Genomic DNA, 16193 nt, shown 5'->3' on the forward strand with positions numbered 1-16193 from the left:
GCTGTAGTGCATAGAGGAGAGTCTTTACTGGCACTGACAGGGCTGGGATGCTGCTGACCCTCATGTCTGTGCACGTTATTTCCAGTTCCTGTCACACAGCTTCAAACTGACCATGGTTTGAGCTCTAATGCAAAGAGGTGCAGATCTCTATTATTTTGTTTATAATTTCTGTTCATACTAGACACAGGCAAGGCCTGGGGGGGAGCAAGATGTGCAGCACCACTCCTTCCTGGCATGTGGAGCTGCTGAAATCACTGGCACAGCCAGACGTTGTGTTTGTTGTGGCTGCAGTTGACCCGTTGGTGCAGAATGGCAAAAACAAGCACAAGTAAAGCTTTGATATTTACAACTGTCCACACTCCAAATGTTTTTCCAGATGCTCCACTGCTTAGGAAACTGCAAATCAGTTCCAGGTGTGTGTGGACTCATCCCTGAAGCTGTGTTGAATCACAGAATAGAATTGTTAAGGTGGAAAAAGGCCCCTAAGACCATCAAGTGCAACTGTAAACCCAGCACCACTGCCCTGTTCACCACTAAACCATGTCCTCAAGTGTCACATCCACACACTTGTTTGAACCAGGTGTGGGGACTCCACCATTGCCCTGGCAGTTTGCTCAGTGCTTCTAAATCCTGGTGGCTGACAGACATTCCCAGTGCTGGTGGCTGACGTCCCCAGTGCTGGTGGCTGACGTTCCCCTGTCTTGCAGCAATGCTGTGATTGCTGCAGCCTGGGCCTGCGCCTGAGGAGTGAGGGGAAGAGCTGCGAGTCCAACATCAACCTGGGCTACCCCTGCAGCCACGTGATGCTGTCCTGCTGTGAAGGGGGGGATCACTTCGTGCACCCCGAGATCAGACGGCATCCGGAGCCCGTGCCCACGGTGACCCCCGAGAAGGGTGAGTGTCCTTTTGTCACTGAGGGCTCTGCCTCACACGGGCCTTCAGCAAGCTGCTGGAGGGAGCAGGGCATCAGGGGCACAGCTGCTTTCCTCTCAAGATCTAGCACAGATTGCCTTGTTCCTAAGGCAGGTTGGAGAAAGCAAAGAATCTCATCCCTAAATATACCTGAGACCTCACTGAGCAAGGAGCTTTGGCGTTGTGTGTTTAAGAAAAGTTGACTGAGAAACTCAGTTAAGGATTAATTTTAATGTCACAGAAATACTTGGTCAGGAATAGAAGCAGGTGGTGCTCCAGCTCTGGCTGGTGTTTAAAGGCAGTAGGAAGGACAGCCATGTCACTGCTCAGTGGCTCCCAGGCCGCTGCTGATGATAATATAGGAGAAGCCAACAAATTGTGATGTTGGAAAGTTTCCAAACCAATTGGATAACTCCTCCTGAAATTTGGAATTCAGTGTGGAGCCAGTTTCAGCTGGGGGCTCAGCACAGTGCCTTAGTTCAAATGTCAGTGGGAATGGGGTTGGCAGTGATGTGGAAGGTCAGCTTGTGACCTCCCCTGTGACTGTTTCTCAGTGGCTCTGTAAAATCTGTCCCTGCAGCCCTGGGGAAGGGGGAGGTGGCCCTCCAGCACAACGGTGTTATCTCCAGGATGGGTTCCTTTCTTCTTATCCTTGCAGTAACTGTTTTGGGTAGATATGACTTTCCTTGGCATTTTGTGCCCACCCACCCTGTTGTGTGCAGTGCCAAGGCCAGAACAGCTGTCAGACATGTTCTGCTGTAGTTTCAGAGAGGGAGGATCACCACGAAGCGTTGTCCATCAGCAGTGAGGCTGAGCTGTCCAATAACCTGCCAGGAGATGACCTGGATGAGTGTCTGCTCTATGGGGGGGAGCTGTGCCAGCACCTGTGCATCAACACCGTGGGCTCCTACAAGTGCTCGTGTTTCCCAGAGTTCACCCTGCAGGAGGATGGCACCAGCTGCTCTCCAGGTGAGAAAAGAGACATGAAGGGCAGTATCTTTATACCTGCACTCATCAGCCAAGCTTTTCTTTAGTTTCTCTACAGTTTCTCTTTTTTAATCGGTGTTGATGCATGGATGTGTTCTGTAGAAATTGTAAAATATAAAGAAAAATGGTAATTTAGGACACTCAGTTACACCTTATTTTTGTGTTTGGTGGTATGGGATAAGGATGGTGTTTCATATGTTCAAAACAAGAGTGTTTGCACTTTTCAGAAGGGGATTTGTAAAGATTTTTTAAGAAATACCTGTTCTCAGATTAATTTTATATGTCACAATTAGGTTTTCTTTAGATAAGTTTAGATAAACTTAACTCAGTTCAGACAGACAGCATTGCTTCCTGAGCTTTGATTTTAATCTAAAATCATTAACATCCTTCAGTGATAACAAACTCCAAATTTGTCTAGTGTGATGGAAGTCTGGAAAAGAAAGTCACTTGTGTTGTAGTTGTTTTGATGTGTGGAGTTCTCCAATGGCACAATTTCAAGTCAGATAACCCAGAAAATTGAAACCTCATATTAGTTACAAGTGCTTTCTGTTATTTAACAAGCAAAAGCAGTGTTTCCATGCAATGACAGAGCTCCTTAGGCTTCTAAATCCTCTGCCCAAGCCAAACAAAGAGCATTCTGTATGTCATCCTTCTCAATGTGGAGTTACCTCAGGAATGCATTTGACTGTTCCTGTGGCAGCTGTCTGCTCTGCTTATATTAAAATTCTGGGAAAGGAACCTAATCCAAAAGAGGCAAAGAAAGTTCTTATTTTAGCACTGCAGAATTTGGCCTCATTGCTCACCTGGAGTGTATTTATGGTTTTGCTTTGCGGTTCTTCTCCCAGCAGTGCCTCTGCTGAGGTTCTGGGTGAAACACCTTGTGATCTGGGAAGTCATGTTCCTGCAGATGTGCAGGGCTGTGCCCAGGGCTGCAGAGGGGTTTGCAGAGCTCACCTGGGGAATGGGATTGTGACAGGGGCAGGGCACAGCCGTGGGACCCCAGAGATGCATGGCAGGGGCCAGGGCAGGGAGGGCTGGTGCTGCCTTTGCTGTGCCAGGCTGAGGGAGGGTCAGGGAGGGGACTGGCAGCCTCAGTGGCTTTGCTTGGCTGAACCATACATGGCACAGTGACCTTTCAGTTCTCCTTGTCCCTGTGTGTCTGTGCCCATCTTGGGCATTCCTGGGGAAATCATTCAGGCTGTGCCCCAAGCAGGTGAATTTTGTTTGTCTCTGTTCCACAGCCTTTTATGTGTCCGTGCTGACTTCATTTGTTTAAGGAAATCACTCTTCCCACACCCCAAACCTGCACTGCAGTCACCCTTAGTCATTTAAGGTTGTCACTGTTTTGGGGATCACACTTTGCTCCAGGTGACCCTTGAACTCAGTGGGGACAGGACACATCCCTCTTAAGGGACAATTTAGCCCTATGGATTTAGGCTTCTATTTTGATGATACTGATACTCTTATTGATGTAACAGAGCTCTTTTTTCCTGATACCTTTTACATTACTGTCTGTTGAAAATATTAGTGGCAGACAGCAGCTGTCATGTTTTCCACTTGGCTGTACAAAAGTCATTCCAAAGTACCCTGTGCTTGTAAATATGTTTGTTGTTTGTCTGTGTTGAAATAGGATGGACAGGATAAGGTCAAAGCTTGGGTTTTTTTCCATCAAATTCCAAATGAAAGACAGGCAGTGTATTTAAAATACAGCAAATGTTTTAAAAATGAAAATAGTGCTTTGTAGTTTATTCAGATATTGCAGTACTTTACAGAAGTTATTGTCAGCCAGCCTCTCTGATCTGTGTCCATGATATTTGTTTCCTTCTCCAAACCATGATGGAGTGGGATGAAAGGGATTCACCCCTTGCTGTGGGGTGTCTGGTGGGGATGGTGCTGTCCCTGATCCTCCCTTGCCTTGCAGATCCTGACAGAGGACAGATGACCAGGCTGGAAGCTGAAGCCACCATCCCTCCAGTAGCTTCTCCCTCCCAGCCCATCCTCGTGGTGTCCTTGCAGGAAGAGCAGGACAAGTGCAAAGGTTCGTTGGAGGTGTCAGTTGCAGAGGAATGTTTAGAGACAGAATAAAACTTCTCTCATCCCTCCTCAGGTCTGATTTCAGTGCACAGCTTTAATCTGTTGCTGTGGCACAAGGCTGAGAAATTGTCAGGGGGAACCCGAGGGAGAAATGTGAGGCTGCTCTCTGCTTCCAGGGTTGTTCCCCACTGCTCCTCAGGCTGGGGTGGGCAGTGCAGCAGTGCAGGGGGTGTGAGCAGTGCAGGGATGGGTGTGAGCAGTGCAGGGATGGGTGTGAGCAGTGCAGGGATGGGTGTGAGCAGTACAGGGGTGTGAGCAGTGCAGGGATGTGAGCAGTGCAGGGATGGGTGTGAGCAGTGCAGGGATGGGTGTGAGCTGTGCAGGGATGGGTGTGAGCAGTGCAGGCAGGAGGGACCAGCTGTGTCTGTGTGCAGCAGCAGGGTGTGAGCAGTGCTCAGGGCTGCCTGGACAGGTTGGTTCCAGGCTGGTTGCCCTTGCCTGAGCTGGGATTGTGCCTGGCTGGCCTGGCAGTGTGGAATTGCAGCTGATCTGTGCTGGGGGTCCTGATGCACTGTGCAATTTTGTGTTGTGCAGATAATGGCCCCTGCAAGCACCTATGCAACATCGTGGATGGAGATGCTGTGTGCTCCTGCATGGCTGGCTACACGCTCATGGCTGATGGGGTTTCCTGTGAAGGTGAGTGCTTTGGGCTCCCCACAGAGCCATGGTTAAATGTTTGTGTACCTCACAGCCCTGGCTGTTCCTCATTTTCAGAGTTGGGAATTGCAGTGCCACCAGAGAGACCATTTGGCAGAAGGATTCCCAGTTCTGCCTCACAGATACCTCCTGAAGCACAGCGTGGCTGTTACCCAGCGAGGTGGAGGCAGACCTGGGCTGGTGCTTTTCTCCTCTGACGTTGCAGGCTTTTTTACAGCCCTTCGGGTTTCTCTTCCCACTGAGGTTCCTCCCCAGGCTCTGTGTGCACAGCTGTGGACGCTCAGCACTCTGGCTGGGAGCAGGAGCAGCGAGCAGGACACCTTTGCTGTCCTGGGCACCCTCAGGGCACAGCTCTGCCCTGGCATCTGCTCTGTTTGCTTTTAGCTCCTCTTGCCTTGGAAACCTGAACTCAGGGAGGCTTCACAGCTGAGGCAGGACATGCCATGGGAGCTGGGCCAGCTCCAGGTGTTCATTTGCTGCTGGAGCTCTGGCCTGCCCAGAGATGAGCAGTGAATTCCAAAGCTGCGTTCTCACCATTCACATTACAGACATTTAAAATGGACATTCTTGAGTAGTCACAAGGGATGTGTTTGCCCAGGGAGGGCTTGGGGATCAGAAGCCATGTCCTGTGACATACCTTAATTATAAATCTCTAAGTAAGGGAGCAATAACAGTGAAATACAAGCAGGAGCTCCCAATGCTCAGAATTGCGCACAAATGATCCACATCACTCTTAATCTTAGATCTTATTGAATAACAAATCATTTTCATAAAATTCCAGACAGTCTGTGAAGAAAATGGGATTTTAATATCACCAGATGAAACATTCACAGTGCGCTGCTTACCCAAGTGTGGTGGAAGCTAATTTGATTAATTAATGTCAGCATCAAAAGGGGCATTTCAAGGCAATCGTTTTCCTACAGGAAATGAAAAAATTTGTATTTGTCAGTGGAAGCAGTGAGTTTAAACATTGGCAAGGGACGTTTATAATCTCTGTTGAAGTCAGGATCTGATGGTGAGGGTGGTGCACTGTAACAGGTTTCTTTCAAGGAGTGTGCTCTGTCTCTGTGTGAATGCCTGCCTGTTTTTAAGGACATTTCTTTCTGGAATGGCAAAAGTACAGGAGTGTGAGCAAGGACTGAATGATCTCCAAGGGTTTATTCCAGCCCTATTTTCAGTGTAACACTGCATGTATTGCAGCCTGGTGCTGATGTGGGAGCTCCAGCACACTTCATCTCGGCATCCCCGGCGTGAAAGAAATGTTGTTTCATTTCAGGACTGTTCTAATGGAGTTCTGTTTTTCCCTTTTGGCTGCCCCGTGCTGCTGTAGATTTGGATGAGTGCCTCACAGGTGCTCAGGCTTGTTCCAGCGGACAGTTATGTGAGAACACACTGGGATCATTCTCCTGTGTCAGCCACAGTGGGATGTGTGCAGAGGGCTTTATTCTCAACAGGCATAGGAAATGTGTTGGTAAGACGAGAGGTACACGCCCTCCCTCAGCATCACAGCTCTCCATGCTCTGCAACACCTCCCCACCATCCCTGCATCTGACATCTCAGAGCCACTCAGCACAAACACACATCACACATGCACCATTTGCTCAGCCCTTCACCTCATGAGTTGTGTGCTGTTTGGTGTTTCCCAGCCATCTCAGGGTGCAGGTACCCTTGAGCAGGAGCCCCGAGCCCGCAGGGTGGGGAGCACAGCAGCTCTGCTGGCTGCAGACTGAGCTCAGGGGTCAGAGCAGCTGATCTCTCTGCACAGTTCAGTACTGCCAAGTTCTAGGCACCACCAAACAACAGAACTTCAGAAATACAGCTCAAGAATCCGTGTGAGTCCAGGCACTCGACAAGATCCATTCCAAAAGGAGGGCATTTTAAAATTCATGAGTCCTTTGTTGATTCTGGCATAAATTTCTTTGTGTAAAAGTCAAAGATGCATCACAATTCTGCTGGATCATCCCTGCTGTTTGAATTCATGGAAGAAACCAATCAATTTTTACAAGTGTATTTATGAGGATTTAGTTTCCTTCCAGCAGCCAGGACCTCAGTTTATGTGAAATAGTTTCTTTTTTGGGTATTTTTCTAGAGGCTGGGTTAGGAGGCAGCAGGAGCGTTGCCTGGAAAAATGGAGCACCTGGAGACCTCCAGTCATCCATGAAAGCATCAGTGCTCATGGCTGTAATGTCCTGTGTGAATGCAGAGCTCTCTTCCACCCCTGTCCTCCTCCCTACATGTATAACACTGTTTTTCTGACCACCACAGCTTTGGTTTTGTTCCTGTCTTTAAAGCTCTGTGATCCCATCTGGTTAATAAGCACCCTGTGGCATTTGGGCATGAGGAGGAAAACTTCTGCAGTGTCAGAATCCAGAGAAGAACTGTGATTTACCGCCTTTTGGGTGTTCCTTAAATTGTTGACACTGGATTTTTATTTTTTAGTTGTTATTACTATTTATTTTGAAATCAGAAGCACTGGTAAGAATGGGAAACTAATGAAATTATTTGGTTCCAGTGAAATGGCTGAGAGAGCAGCACTGTAAGGAAAGAGGCCTTTATGAGACAGCTCAGCCTGAGCTGAAGCTGGTGCTGGAGGTGCCCAGGGTGTGCCCAGAGCCTGCAGCAGGCCCCACACTCCTGCTCAGGAGCCTGGCAGCTCCAGGAACGGCCCCTCCTCGAGCTCTGCTCCCGACTCCTGCCACTGAACCCCCTGATGTTTTCCCTGGATGGTGCAGGAAGGATGGATCTGTCCTTTTTCACCTCTCCCAGGAGTGTTCTGAGACTAAACCAGTGCCTGTGTCTGCAGCCTTGGCAGGAGCTGCTGTGCCAGGTGCTTCCTTTGTCTCACGTTCTCCCTCTGCCCCATGACATTGGAACAGTTTGATTATGGCTGATACCAGATAAACCTCAGGCACTACTCATGAAAGCAAAGACACAACTCTCATTTGTGAAGCTCTTCTCCCTTACTGAACACCAAACTTCTGTGTTCCTCTAATGCAGGGCAGTTTTTACAGGTATCCTTTTAAATAACCTAAAAACCTTCCCTTTTTGTGTGTGCTGCCTGCTCCCATCCAGCTCTGCTCTGTGTGTGGTGCCACCAGAACATTTGCCATGTTTAACATTTTTTCCTACTTTTGTAGTCGAAGGGGAAAGCCACAGGCATACACTGTGGTTTGTGTTTTGCTCACTGCCTTGTTCTCCTAGGGTATCCTTTTCCAGCCTAACAGCTTGCTCTCCACCTTGAACTGTCTCAAACACCAGGAGAAAACCTTAGGTAATTAGTTTGCAAATTCTTGTTGGTTTAAGGATGTTACTCTGTGCATGTTTTAGGGACGGGAGGAACAATCTTTGCAGAGCCACAAAGCAGCTGGTAATCTTTGATCTGTGGAGTTCCCTTTAGTCAGAGGTGGGGAATTATAACTCCAGGTGCATTCAGGAGCAGACAGCCAGGATTTCCCAGAAGCCAGCCATGCACAGAGAGGAGTCCCCAGCTGTTTAAACAGCTCTCACACAGGCCTCTGTGTGTCCTTGGGAGCAGACACTGAAATGCCTTTGGGCTAGAAGCTCTGTGTTCTTCAGAGATAAGAGCCAGGCTGGGTGTTGCTTTCCTGGTGACTTTGAGGCAAAGTCATTCCCACCACCCACTGCACTGGGTGACAGCTCTGCTCCTGCCTTTGCTACTCCCACCTCAGTTCCCTCCTGACAGGGAGCAGGACATGGTCTCTTTATTCCTGGACCCACAGGGTGGGTGGTTGCAAAATAACAAAGTGCCTGCATTGCACAGATGTGTCCCATAAAGCCAACAGAGCTGAGGTGATTTGAAGAGGAAAAAATAATGAGAAACTGCAGATGCAGCACAAGAAAAGTCTGAATTTCACTTTTTTAATAGAAAGTGCATCAAAATGAGGTTTTGATGTCAAAGTGCATATTGAAATAAATAGCAGTAGGTAAAATGTTGATGGCAGAAATGCCAGCTCTTAGGTGCAACAGATGTGCTCAGGGATCATGTGTGTGTTGCTGTTTTCAGCAACAGTTCTGTGGAAAAAAAGAGTTATTATATGATTGCATTTCATTCTGGGTTTTGCTGACATAAAGTGAGGAATGTTGCTGCCACACACAGAGACTGAGTAGATTCCTCAAAAATTAACCGTGTGACTTGTTTTCAGTATAGTACTGAGTTATTTTTCCTCTTTTCCCTATTTTTTAAAGAAAACATCATCTTACCCTCCCTCGGAGCCTTAATTGGGTTAGATGAATCCCACAGCTGGTCCAGTGTTGGAATTAGCTGTGTTTGAGACTGAAAACATAACTCCTGTTATTCCTAGTGCTCTGTCAAGCATCTTACTGACTTGTGGAGTTGGCTCCAGGACTGGAGGGAGACAGGTCACGGGCACTCTGGATTCTATGGCAAATTTAGGAATTTGTTTAGAAAAATTAACAAAACCAGGCATGTTTGCGTGCTAAACTGGCCAGGGGACTGTGGTGGGCTGGCAGCTGGCCTGATGGCACAGCCAGGGGCTCCTGCCCTGACTCTGAACAGGCAGAGCTGAACTTTGCTTGGCCATGGCTCAGGGTTTAAGCCTTGCAGCTCAGCCCAGCTCACAGTCAGGCTGTAGGACTTGTCAGTGTCTCATGTGCACAAAACTTCCATTGAAAATGAGAACACTGCTTTGTAATCTGCCAGTTTCCATCATTTTAATTTCCTCAGATATGTTCCAGCTAGTTCTGCATATTTTTTCAAGCACTCAAAGGTTTGAAAATTGAATCAAAAACATAGACAAAACATGAAATCATATTAGATTTTTTTTCTCTCTGTTAAATCACAACTTTTTTTTTTTATGCCTGTTACTCAATATCCACCTGCTGATCACATGGAATGCCTCCTACCCTCTTTGGTTCATATGTCACAAACATACTTTCTCTTTTGACATGGTGCTGGACTGACTCAAGCTCATGAGCTGCAGTGTGATGCTGTCAGTTTGTTTATGTGAGAGCCTTTTTGTGGTTTGCAAGAGCAGATAATCTCAGATCTGTGGTACAGCCAGCAGAAAGTTTTGCAGTGCTTTGGGTGCTATTAAGTGGCCATCCATTGCTGGTTTCCTCTAAAATAAATTTCTAAAAAAATCAAAATTTTTAAAGAACTAAGTAGGTAAGAGGGATCTACCACAGCACGTCACATTCATCTCCCAGCATGTGGGGGGGGGTTTGCTACCCCCACAAGATCACTTCTGAAATTACTCTTACTCTACTCCATTGTGATAATACCAATTAATAGAAAGTGGGAAACTACACAGGCATCAGGGGGACATAACCCTGCAGGAACTTTGGGGCAGGCAAGGACCTGCCCCTCAGTGCAGGAGCTCAGACTTCATGTGGGACAGGTGGAAAGAGATCCAGGTGATGGGCAGGACCTTGCTGTGGATTAACCAGGTGCTTTGGAAAGCAAGCACAGAGCATGTGGAGAGTGGCAATGGCAAACAATGAGAAAAACAAAAAAAAAAAGGAAAATAGGAATAAGTGAGAAGTGGAATGTAAACAAGTTAATGCAGGTCTTGGAAAACTCATTGCACATCATCAGTTATCCAAACCCACCAGGAACTGAAGGGTTTTGGTGCTTCTCCTCATTTCTTTGCTAGAAAACCAGCTGACACATTTTTAAATACAAAAATCTTCTCAAATGGCTTTTCCTGTTTTCATGCTCCACAGGAGAAGTCATATATTGATGTACTTATCTGAGAATGAAAATTTGTTCTACCAGCCAAAATGAAAATCTGATTTAAACAATACTTGCTTTATTGTGTAGTATGAAAACAGCTTCATGCACAGAGCAGCCAGAGGACTGGTAATGGTGCTGGTCACATTTGGCTTTTGTTAGCTCTAGCAATTCTTAGCTTTATATAGAACTGGGAATGTGTGAGGTTTTGTGGAGGTTGGCAAGAAAATTTCTCTTCCCAGTCTCTGCCCCTTTTTGTTGCTTCTAAGTATTTGCTCATCATGCTGTTCTAGCTTTCATTATTAACATAAGCAAAACCTGAATTTTAGATTATTTCATCCAAGCCTATCAAAACATATAATTTTAAAGGTGTTTCATATTCCTTCCCTGTCCCATGCTCTGCAATCTTGTGTTCAAGTGATTTCTTAAAAAGAACTTTTTCACTACTCCACTTGCTGAAATCAAATCTCTTTAAAGCTCTAAATACAAATTTCCAGACTTGATTGAGCTATCAGAGTTCCTCTCCATGAGTTCCTGCATATCCAGTCCCAGTGCTGTATTCCTTAGGGAATAGGTGTCAACATGACCCAGCTCAGCAGGCAGCCTCAGCTCCCATCCCTGGGCTGTGCTCCCCCAGCAGCCCCTGGCAGCCTGGCCTAAGGCAGCAGGGCTGCTCAGTGGCCTGGGCTGTGGAAGTCTGGAGAGAAGCAAGGGCCATAATCCCTTTCTCATTCCCTTGTCCAGGAGTTCCCATCCCTTCACCACCAGCTGGTCATCAATCCTCTGCCCACCCTGCCTTTCCTCAGTTCTGTCCATCCCCGTCCCCAGTGCCTGCACCATCCCCATGGCATTTGGGAAGAGGGGAGGAGGAGGAAATTTGTGTCTCTTCAGTCACTCTGTGCTAACTAAAGAGCCTGGACTAAAAGCATCTTCCATCATCAGAGCCCTGTAACAAAGCCTGTATTGAGTGTCCTTCATCTGAGCTTTCTGCTCCCTCCAGAAGAGCAGGAAGAGGGAGATCCCTTGGCACCCTCTGGCACTGATTTGTTCCCTCTTCCTCACAGACATCAACGAGTGTGTGACAGAGAGACACACCTGCCAGAGGAGAGAGCACTGTGTCAACACCATGGGCTCCTTCCGCTGCCTGCAGGAGCTGAGCTGCCAGCCCGGCCACGAGCTGAAGGACGGCGAGTGTGTGGGTAAGGGAAGGTCCTCAGCTCTCACACGGAGAGGGAAAGGATTGCAGAGCATTCTGGTCTTGCTGCTCTGTGATACCAGCGCTGCAGCTAAAAAAGGCTGCTCATCATGGAGGTGTTGGGCTTTACAGGCTCTTCCTGCACATTCACTCATTTGAAATGGTTTCCAGGGATAACTGTAAATTACTTAGAACATGGATAAAACCTTCTGAATTAGGATTTGACATCTCCCTAAAGGAGGAATCCCCCTTAGCTCCTCTACCTGGCTCAGCTGATGCTGTTTGCTGATGATTCCAGCAAAAATTCCCAGCCTGAATGGAACATGGGGCTGACAGCCCCATCCTTTCTGTGTTCAGAATCCTTGTCATCATTTATTTACATGTAACCATTTGGAATGGGTTAAGAAGTTATTCTTCATCCCCCCTGTCCCTGTAGGTGACTAACAAAGAAGGGAACATCAGTGCTCACAGCAGCACAGGAGTGTGTAAGGGACACACGTGCCCTGCCTTCAGGGCAAAACTCACTGTTATTTACACTTACACGTTTTACAGTTTCCTGACAGCTGCAGTAAGAGATGCCTAAGGAAAGAGCTTAGCTTTTGATGTAGAACATAAAGCCATAAAATAGAAATTACCAGAACTCTCCCTTTATAAACAGCTGTCATAAATAAAGCTTGGTTTACTTGAAGAGGCTGTTTTGTGAATGCCTTGTTCTGTTGGCTGATTCTAGAGCATTTCTAACATTTATTACTAATCTAATTTACTTTCTAGTCTTGAAAATAGATTATAGAGGATTATTATATTTACAAACTGTTTTACAGTAGCCTGTAAAAAACTGCAGATATTTTGGTATTTGTGGGTTGCAAGAGATGCTGTGAATGAGGCAGTAGGGACCTGAATCAAATTTGCTGCAGGACCTGACAAATCCTGAAGTGATGTCCAACAGCACACACACTTAACCCTCAGATTTCCCATTGGTAACACGTGTCTGTTGAAATAATGCCTCCTAATTTCCTTTCTGGAGGTTAGCTGGCCATGAAGGCCACTGAAGTGTAGAGCTGAGCTCACCCCAGTGTGGTGTTTTGTGTGCTGAACAGATATCGATGAGTGCAAGAGAGGAACTCACAGCTGCAAGGTGAACTTTGTTTGTCAGAACACAGAGGGCTCCTTCTACTGTGAGTCAAAGCAGCGCTGCATGGATGGCTTCCTGCAGGACCCCGAGGGCAACTGTGTGGGTGAGTGTGAGCAGCAGGGTCTGTGCCCTGTGCTGCAGCTCCTGGGCCTCTTGGGACCTGTGCACTGACCCCTTGGAGCTGGAGTTTTCTGTAAACCCTGCTGTGAGCTTAATGCTGCTGCCCATGCTTGCATGTTGAATTTGGAGCTATCCCCACAGCAGACCTTCATCAGCCATATCTTTGTAGCACGAGAAACTGAAGTGAAGAAAAAGAAGTGACAGTTGGAAGAAAGCAGACCAGAAGGGTTACACAGCATCTCTCACTGCTCTGTTCATGTTCTCCACCAGATATCAATGAGTGCACGTCTCTCCCTGAGCCCTGTAAGCCAGGATTCAACTGCATCAACACCGTGGGGTCCTACACGTGCCAGAGGAACATGCTGAGCTGCAGCCGAGGGTACCACTCCAACGAGGAGGGCACGCGCTGCGTCGGTGAGGCCAGCCTGGGGCTGGGGGGGTCTCCCAGGGGAAACATCTATTTCATTTCCAAAGAGATATTTGCAGTTATTTCCAGATTCCTAAGTGTGTTTGAGGAGTGGGAATTTGCTGTCCCTGCAGCTCTGGGATTTGTTTGTGCTGCAGGATCCTGATGTCTCATTGCTCCATAGAGTTTCTCTTGGTACGCTCAGCAACTGGTTTTGGCTGCAGATTTCACTGACTTCCACTCTGGAGAGAGTGTGTTTTAATACTTTTTAAATTCATCCTGTCAGTCAAGACCACAATGCCTAGGTGGTTTTTGTAGTACCTCCCTGGAAGTGAAGTGATCTGCAGTAAACAAGGCATGCTGGTTTTGGAGGCTCACAAGACTAGCACCACATGGATTTTCTTTGTAGGGATGTTCTGTGCATGGTGTTCCCCATTACATCCACTTGTGAGGGTGTTTAGGATAAATTCTCAGTGTGTGAAAAAAGTTCTGAGGAGAATGAGTATATGAAATATTCATATAGGCTGGCATGCAGCTTGATCCTGATTTGTGTTTGTTCCAGTGTATTTAGGGAGTTACTGACTCAGAATAGCAGATTTCAGTGCTTGTTAGCATTTGTTTGTAAATGAGAACATGAAGCACCAAGGGCTGGGAAGCTCAGTCCCTGGTGCCCAAGGCAAGGCTGGCTGGATGTTCTCCGATTCCCCATGTTCCAGGTTACATAAGATAGGAAATCCTGACATGACAGTGGGGGAAAAGAAAAAAGGAAATGACAAAGCAGCAGTTTGCTTAGTGGTGATATCCCAGTGATTTTTACCTACCTTCCCCTGGAATAAAGGAAGGATGGCAGATTAACAAAATGTGCTTTGTAGTGCTGCAGGTGGGTGGGAACTGTGTTGAGAGCCATTAATTTGGCCATGGTTAGCAGCTTGTAGTGCACACCAGTGGTACAGCTAGACCCCATTTCCACAGATATTTCTGCATTCACCTTTTTGCTCTTCATTATCCTCTACCTCCCCTCATTTGCCCCCTGGACTATCCAGACCATGCGTGGCCAGTGGAAAGGTGGAGAAGATTTGGAAGTAGCAGATTTGGAAGGAACAGGTTATGTGTGCAACTGAGGAAATTGAGAAAGCTTCCAAATACTGTGTTTTGTAAGTGCAGGGCAAAGCAGTGCAGTGTTCTTTGCTGTCATGTTACAGCCTGGGATATTTCAGTTCTTAGAAGCTCCAAAAGTGCTGTTCCTCTCAGTTCTGTGCAGATACTCAGAACCTCTCAGTTCTGCAGCTGCTTTTGATCAGTCCTTTGTCAGCCAGGCCACCTGGGCTGGGTATGGTTGCACCACCTGGCGTGTGGTTACCCAAGGTTGTTTTTAGGGTGACCACCACGCCAGAGTCTCCCTGAATGCCATTTCTCCACAGGGCAGCAGTCAGCCCTGAGCAGCACAGCTGTCCTGGCTGCAGGGCCAGCAGCCTTTGCCCTGCATGCTCCGTAAATGAGGGCAAGGGTGCAGTCCCCATCCCTGGACATGGCCAAAACCCACGTGGGTGTGGCACCTGGGGACATGGCTTAGTGATGAACATGGTGGTGCTGGATCAACAGCTGGACTTGGTGATCTTGGAGGCCCTTTCCATCCTTAATGATTCTATGATTCTGCAGTAGCTGGGGGAAGTTATGTTCCTAAATTTATAAATGATGGGACAGAAAGAATCCAGCTTTTCTCCCCAGCTGTTCCTAAAAAAAAAAAGTTACCGTGTGTAAATCGAGGAGAGAGGAGGAAATTGCCATTAATCGTCCAGCATCTCTGCTCTAGAGCACAGTGAGATAACACAATGCATTGTGATTCCTGATGGCCTTCAGTCTCTGCTTTACAGCACTCTCAAGGCTCTTCAGGAGCAGCCATAAGGAGGCTTCTCTAGCTTGATTTTGGGAAAACATAATTGATGTTAATTAGTGATTTCTCTGTCTTTGCTGTGTGCACTCTGTCCCTACTGCTGGTCTGTGTTGTTTGGTATTTTTTGAATGGCTTTTTTTTTAAGTAGGCAGAGAGCACAGAGAAGAAAGAAGAAAAGCATATGGTCCTAATTTCCTCTCTCTGTGATAAAGACTAGTGTCTGTGAGGCATTACAATAGCTAATTAGATCCCTGAATCAGATTTATTCATTTCACAGTAGTAAAAACATCATCTGCACGTGTTTCTTCAGCAGAACGACACTTGTAGGGTCATCTCCTCTGTTTAGAGAATTCATCTGTCTTTAAAATGCTCAGATTTTCTGATTTAGCAAATGAGTTATTAAAACCTGCCTCTTAGATTTAGCTGAAAACTGCTGTAAGTGTGAAATATGGCACAGTTCTGATGGTGTAATGCCCTAGAACTAATTAAAGTCTGAATGTAATGGAATGCAGAATTTTGGACAAACTAGCAAACTGGTTGCAGACATGAATTCATTACAAATAAAGCTGCTACTTTACAAATTATCTGCATTAGAGACTTCCCTGTTTTTGCTGCTACCTCTGATTAAAAGAAAACTGGTAACTCAGTGTTCCAGCAGGAATCTCAGTTCCTGTCAGGAGTTCCTGCACGGTGAGGGCACTCCCTGCCATCCCTGACCCCGGTGCCAGCAGGGACTGTGTGGGTGCAGCCTCTCCAAGGCTGTTGTTTGATGGAGAACTGCCCAGGAGTCCTCTGAAATGATTCAATGCTCAAATTTATGAATTCAGATAGGGCAGTATGGTGAATTTCCAGCCTTAGAGATGCATCCTGATGATTATTACAGATGGGCTTAGAAGCTCACTGTGAGCTTGGCTGGGAGGAGCCACTAATAAATGAGAAATGGGAACAGTGGAATAGCCCAGAAGATACAAACTGTAATAACCAAAATAACAAAACATGGTGCAGGTTACAGAGGCAAGATTCCAAAGATCCCTGGGCAGGGCAAATGCAGACAGGTATAGGGACACAGGTGCAATCACAAAGGTG

General features: G+C 46.9%; 1 protein-coding gene across 1 annotated transcript in view; it reads left to right on the forward strand.

The window, feature by feature from the left end:
* The window catches only part of FBLN2 (fibulin 2), a 69739-nt gene that overhangs the window by 43297 nt on the left and 10249 nt on the right, over positions 1 to 16193 (forward strand). Inside the window, exons 4-10 of the mRNA XM_066558106.1 lie at positions 708 to 894; positions 1675 to 1881; positions 3821 to 3937; positions 4528 to 4629; positions 11425 to 11559; positions 12653 to 12790; positions 13078 to 13221. Of these exons, the coding sequence (XP_066414203.1) occupies positions 708 to 894; positions 1675 to 1881; positions 3821 to 3937; positions 4528 to 4629; positions 11425 to 11559; positions 12653 to 12790; positions 13078 to 13221 (1030 nt within the window). The remainder of the gene's footprint in view (positions 1 to 707; positions 895 to 1674; positions 1882 to 3820; positions 3938 to 4527; positions 4630 to 11424; positions 11560 to 12652; positions 12791 to 13077; positions 13222 to 16193) is intronic.

Source organism: Molothrus aeneus, chromosome 12 (assembly GCF_037042795.1).
Source record: "Molothrus aeneus isolate 106 chromosome 12, BPBGC_Maene_1.0, whole genome shotgun sequence".
Lineage (NCBI taxonomy): Eukaryota > Metazoa > Chordata > Aves > Passeriformes > Icteridae > Molothrus > Molothrus aeneus.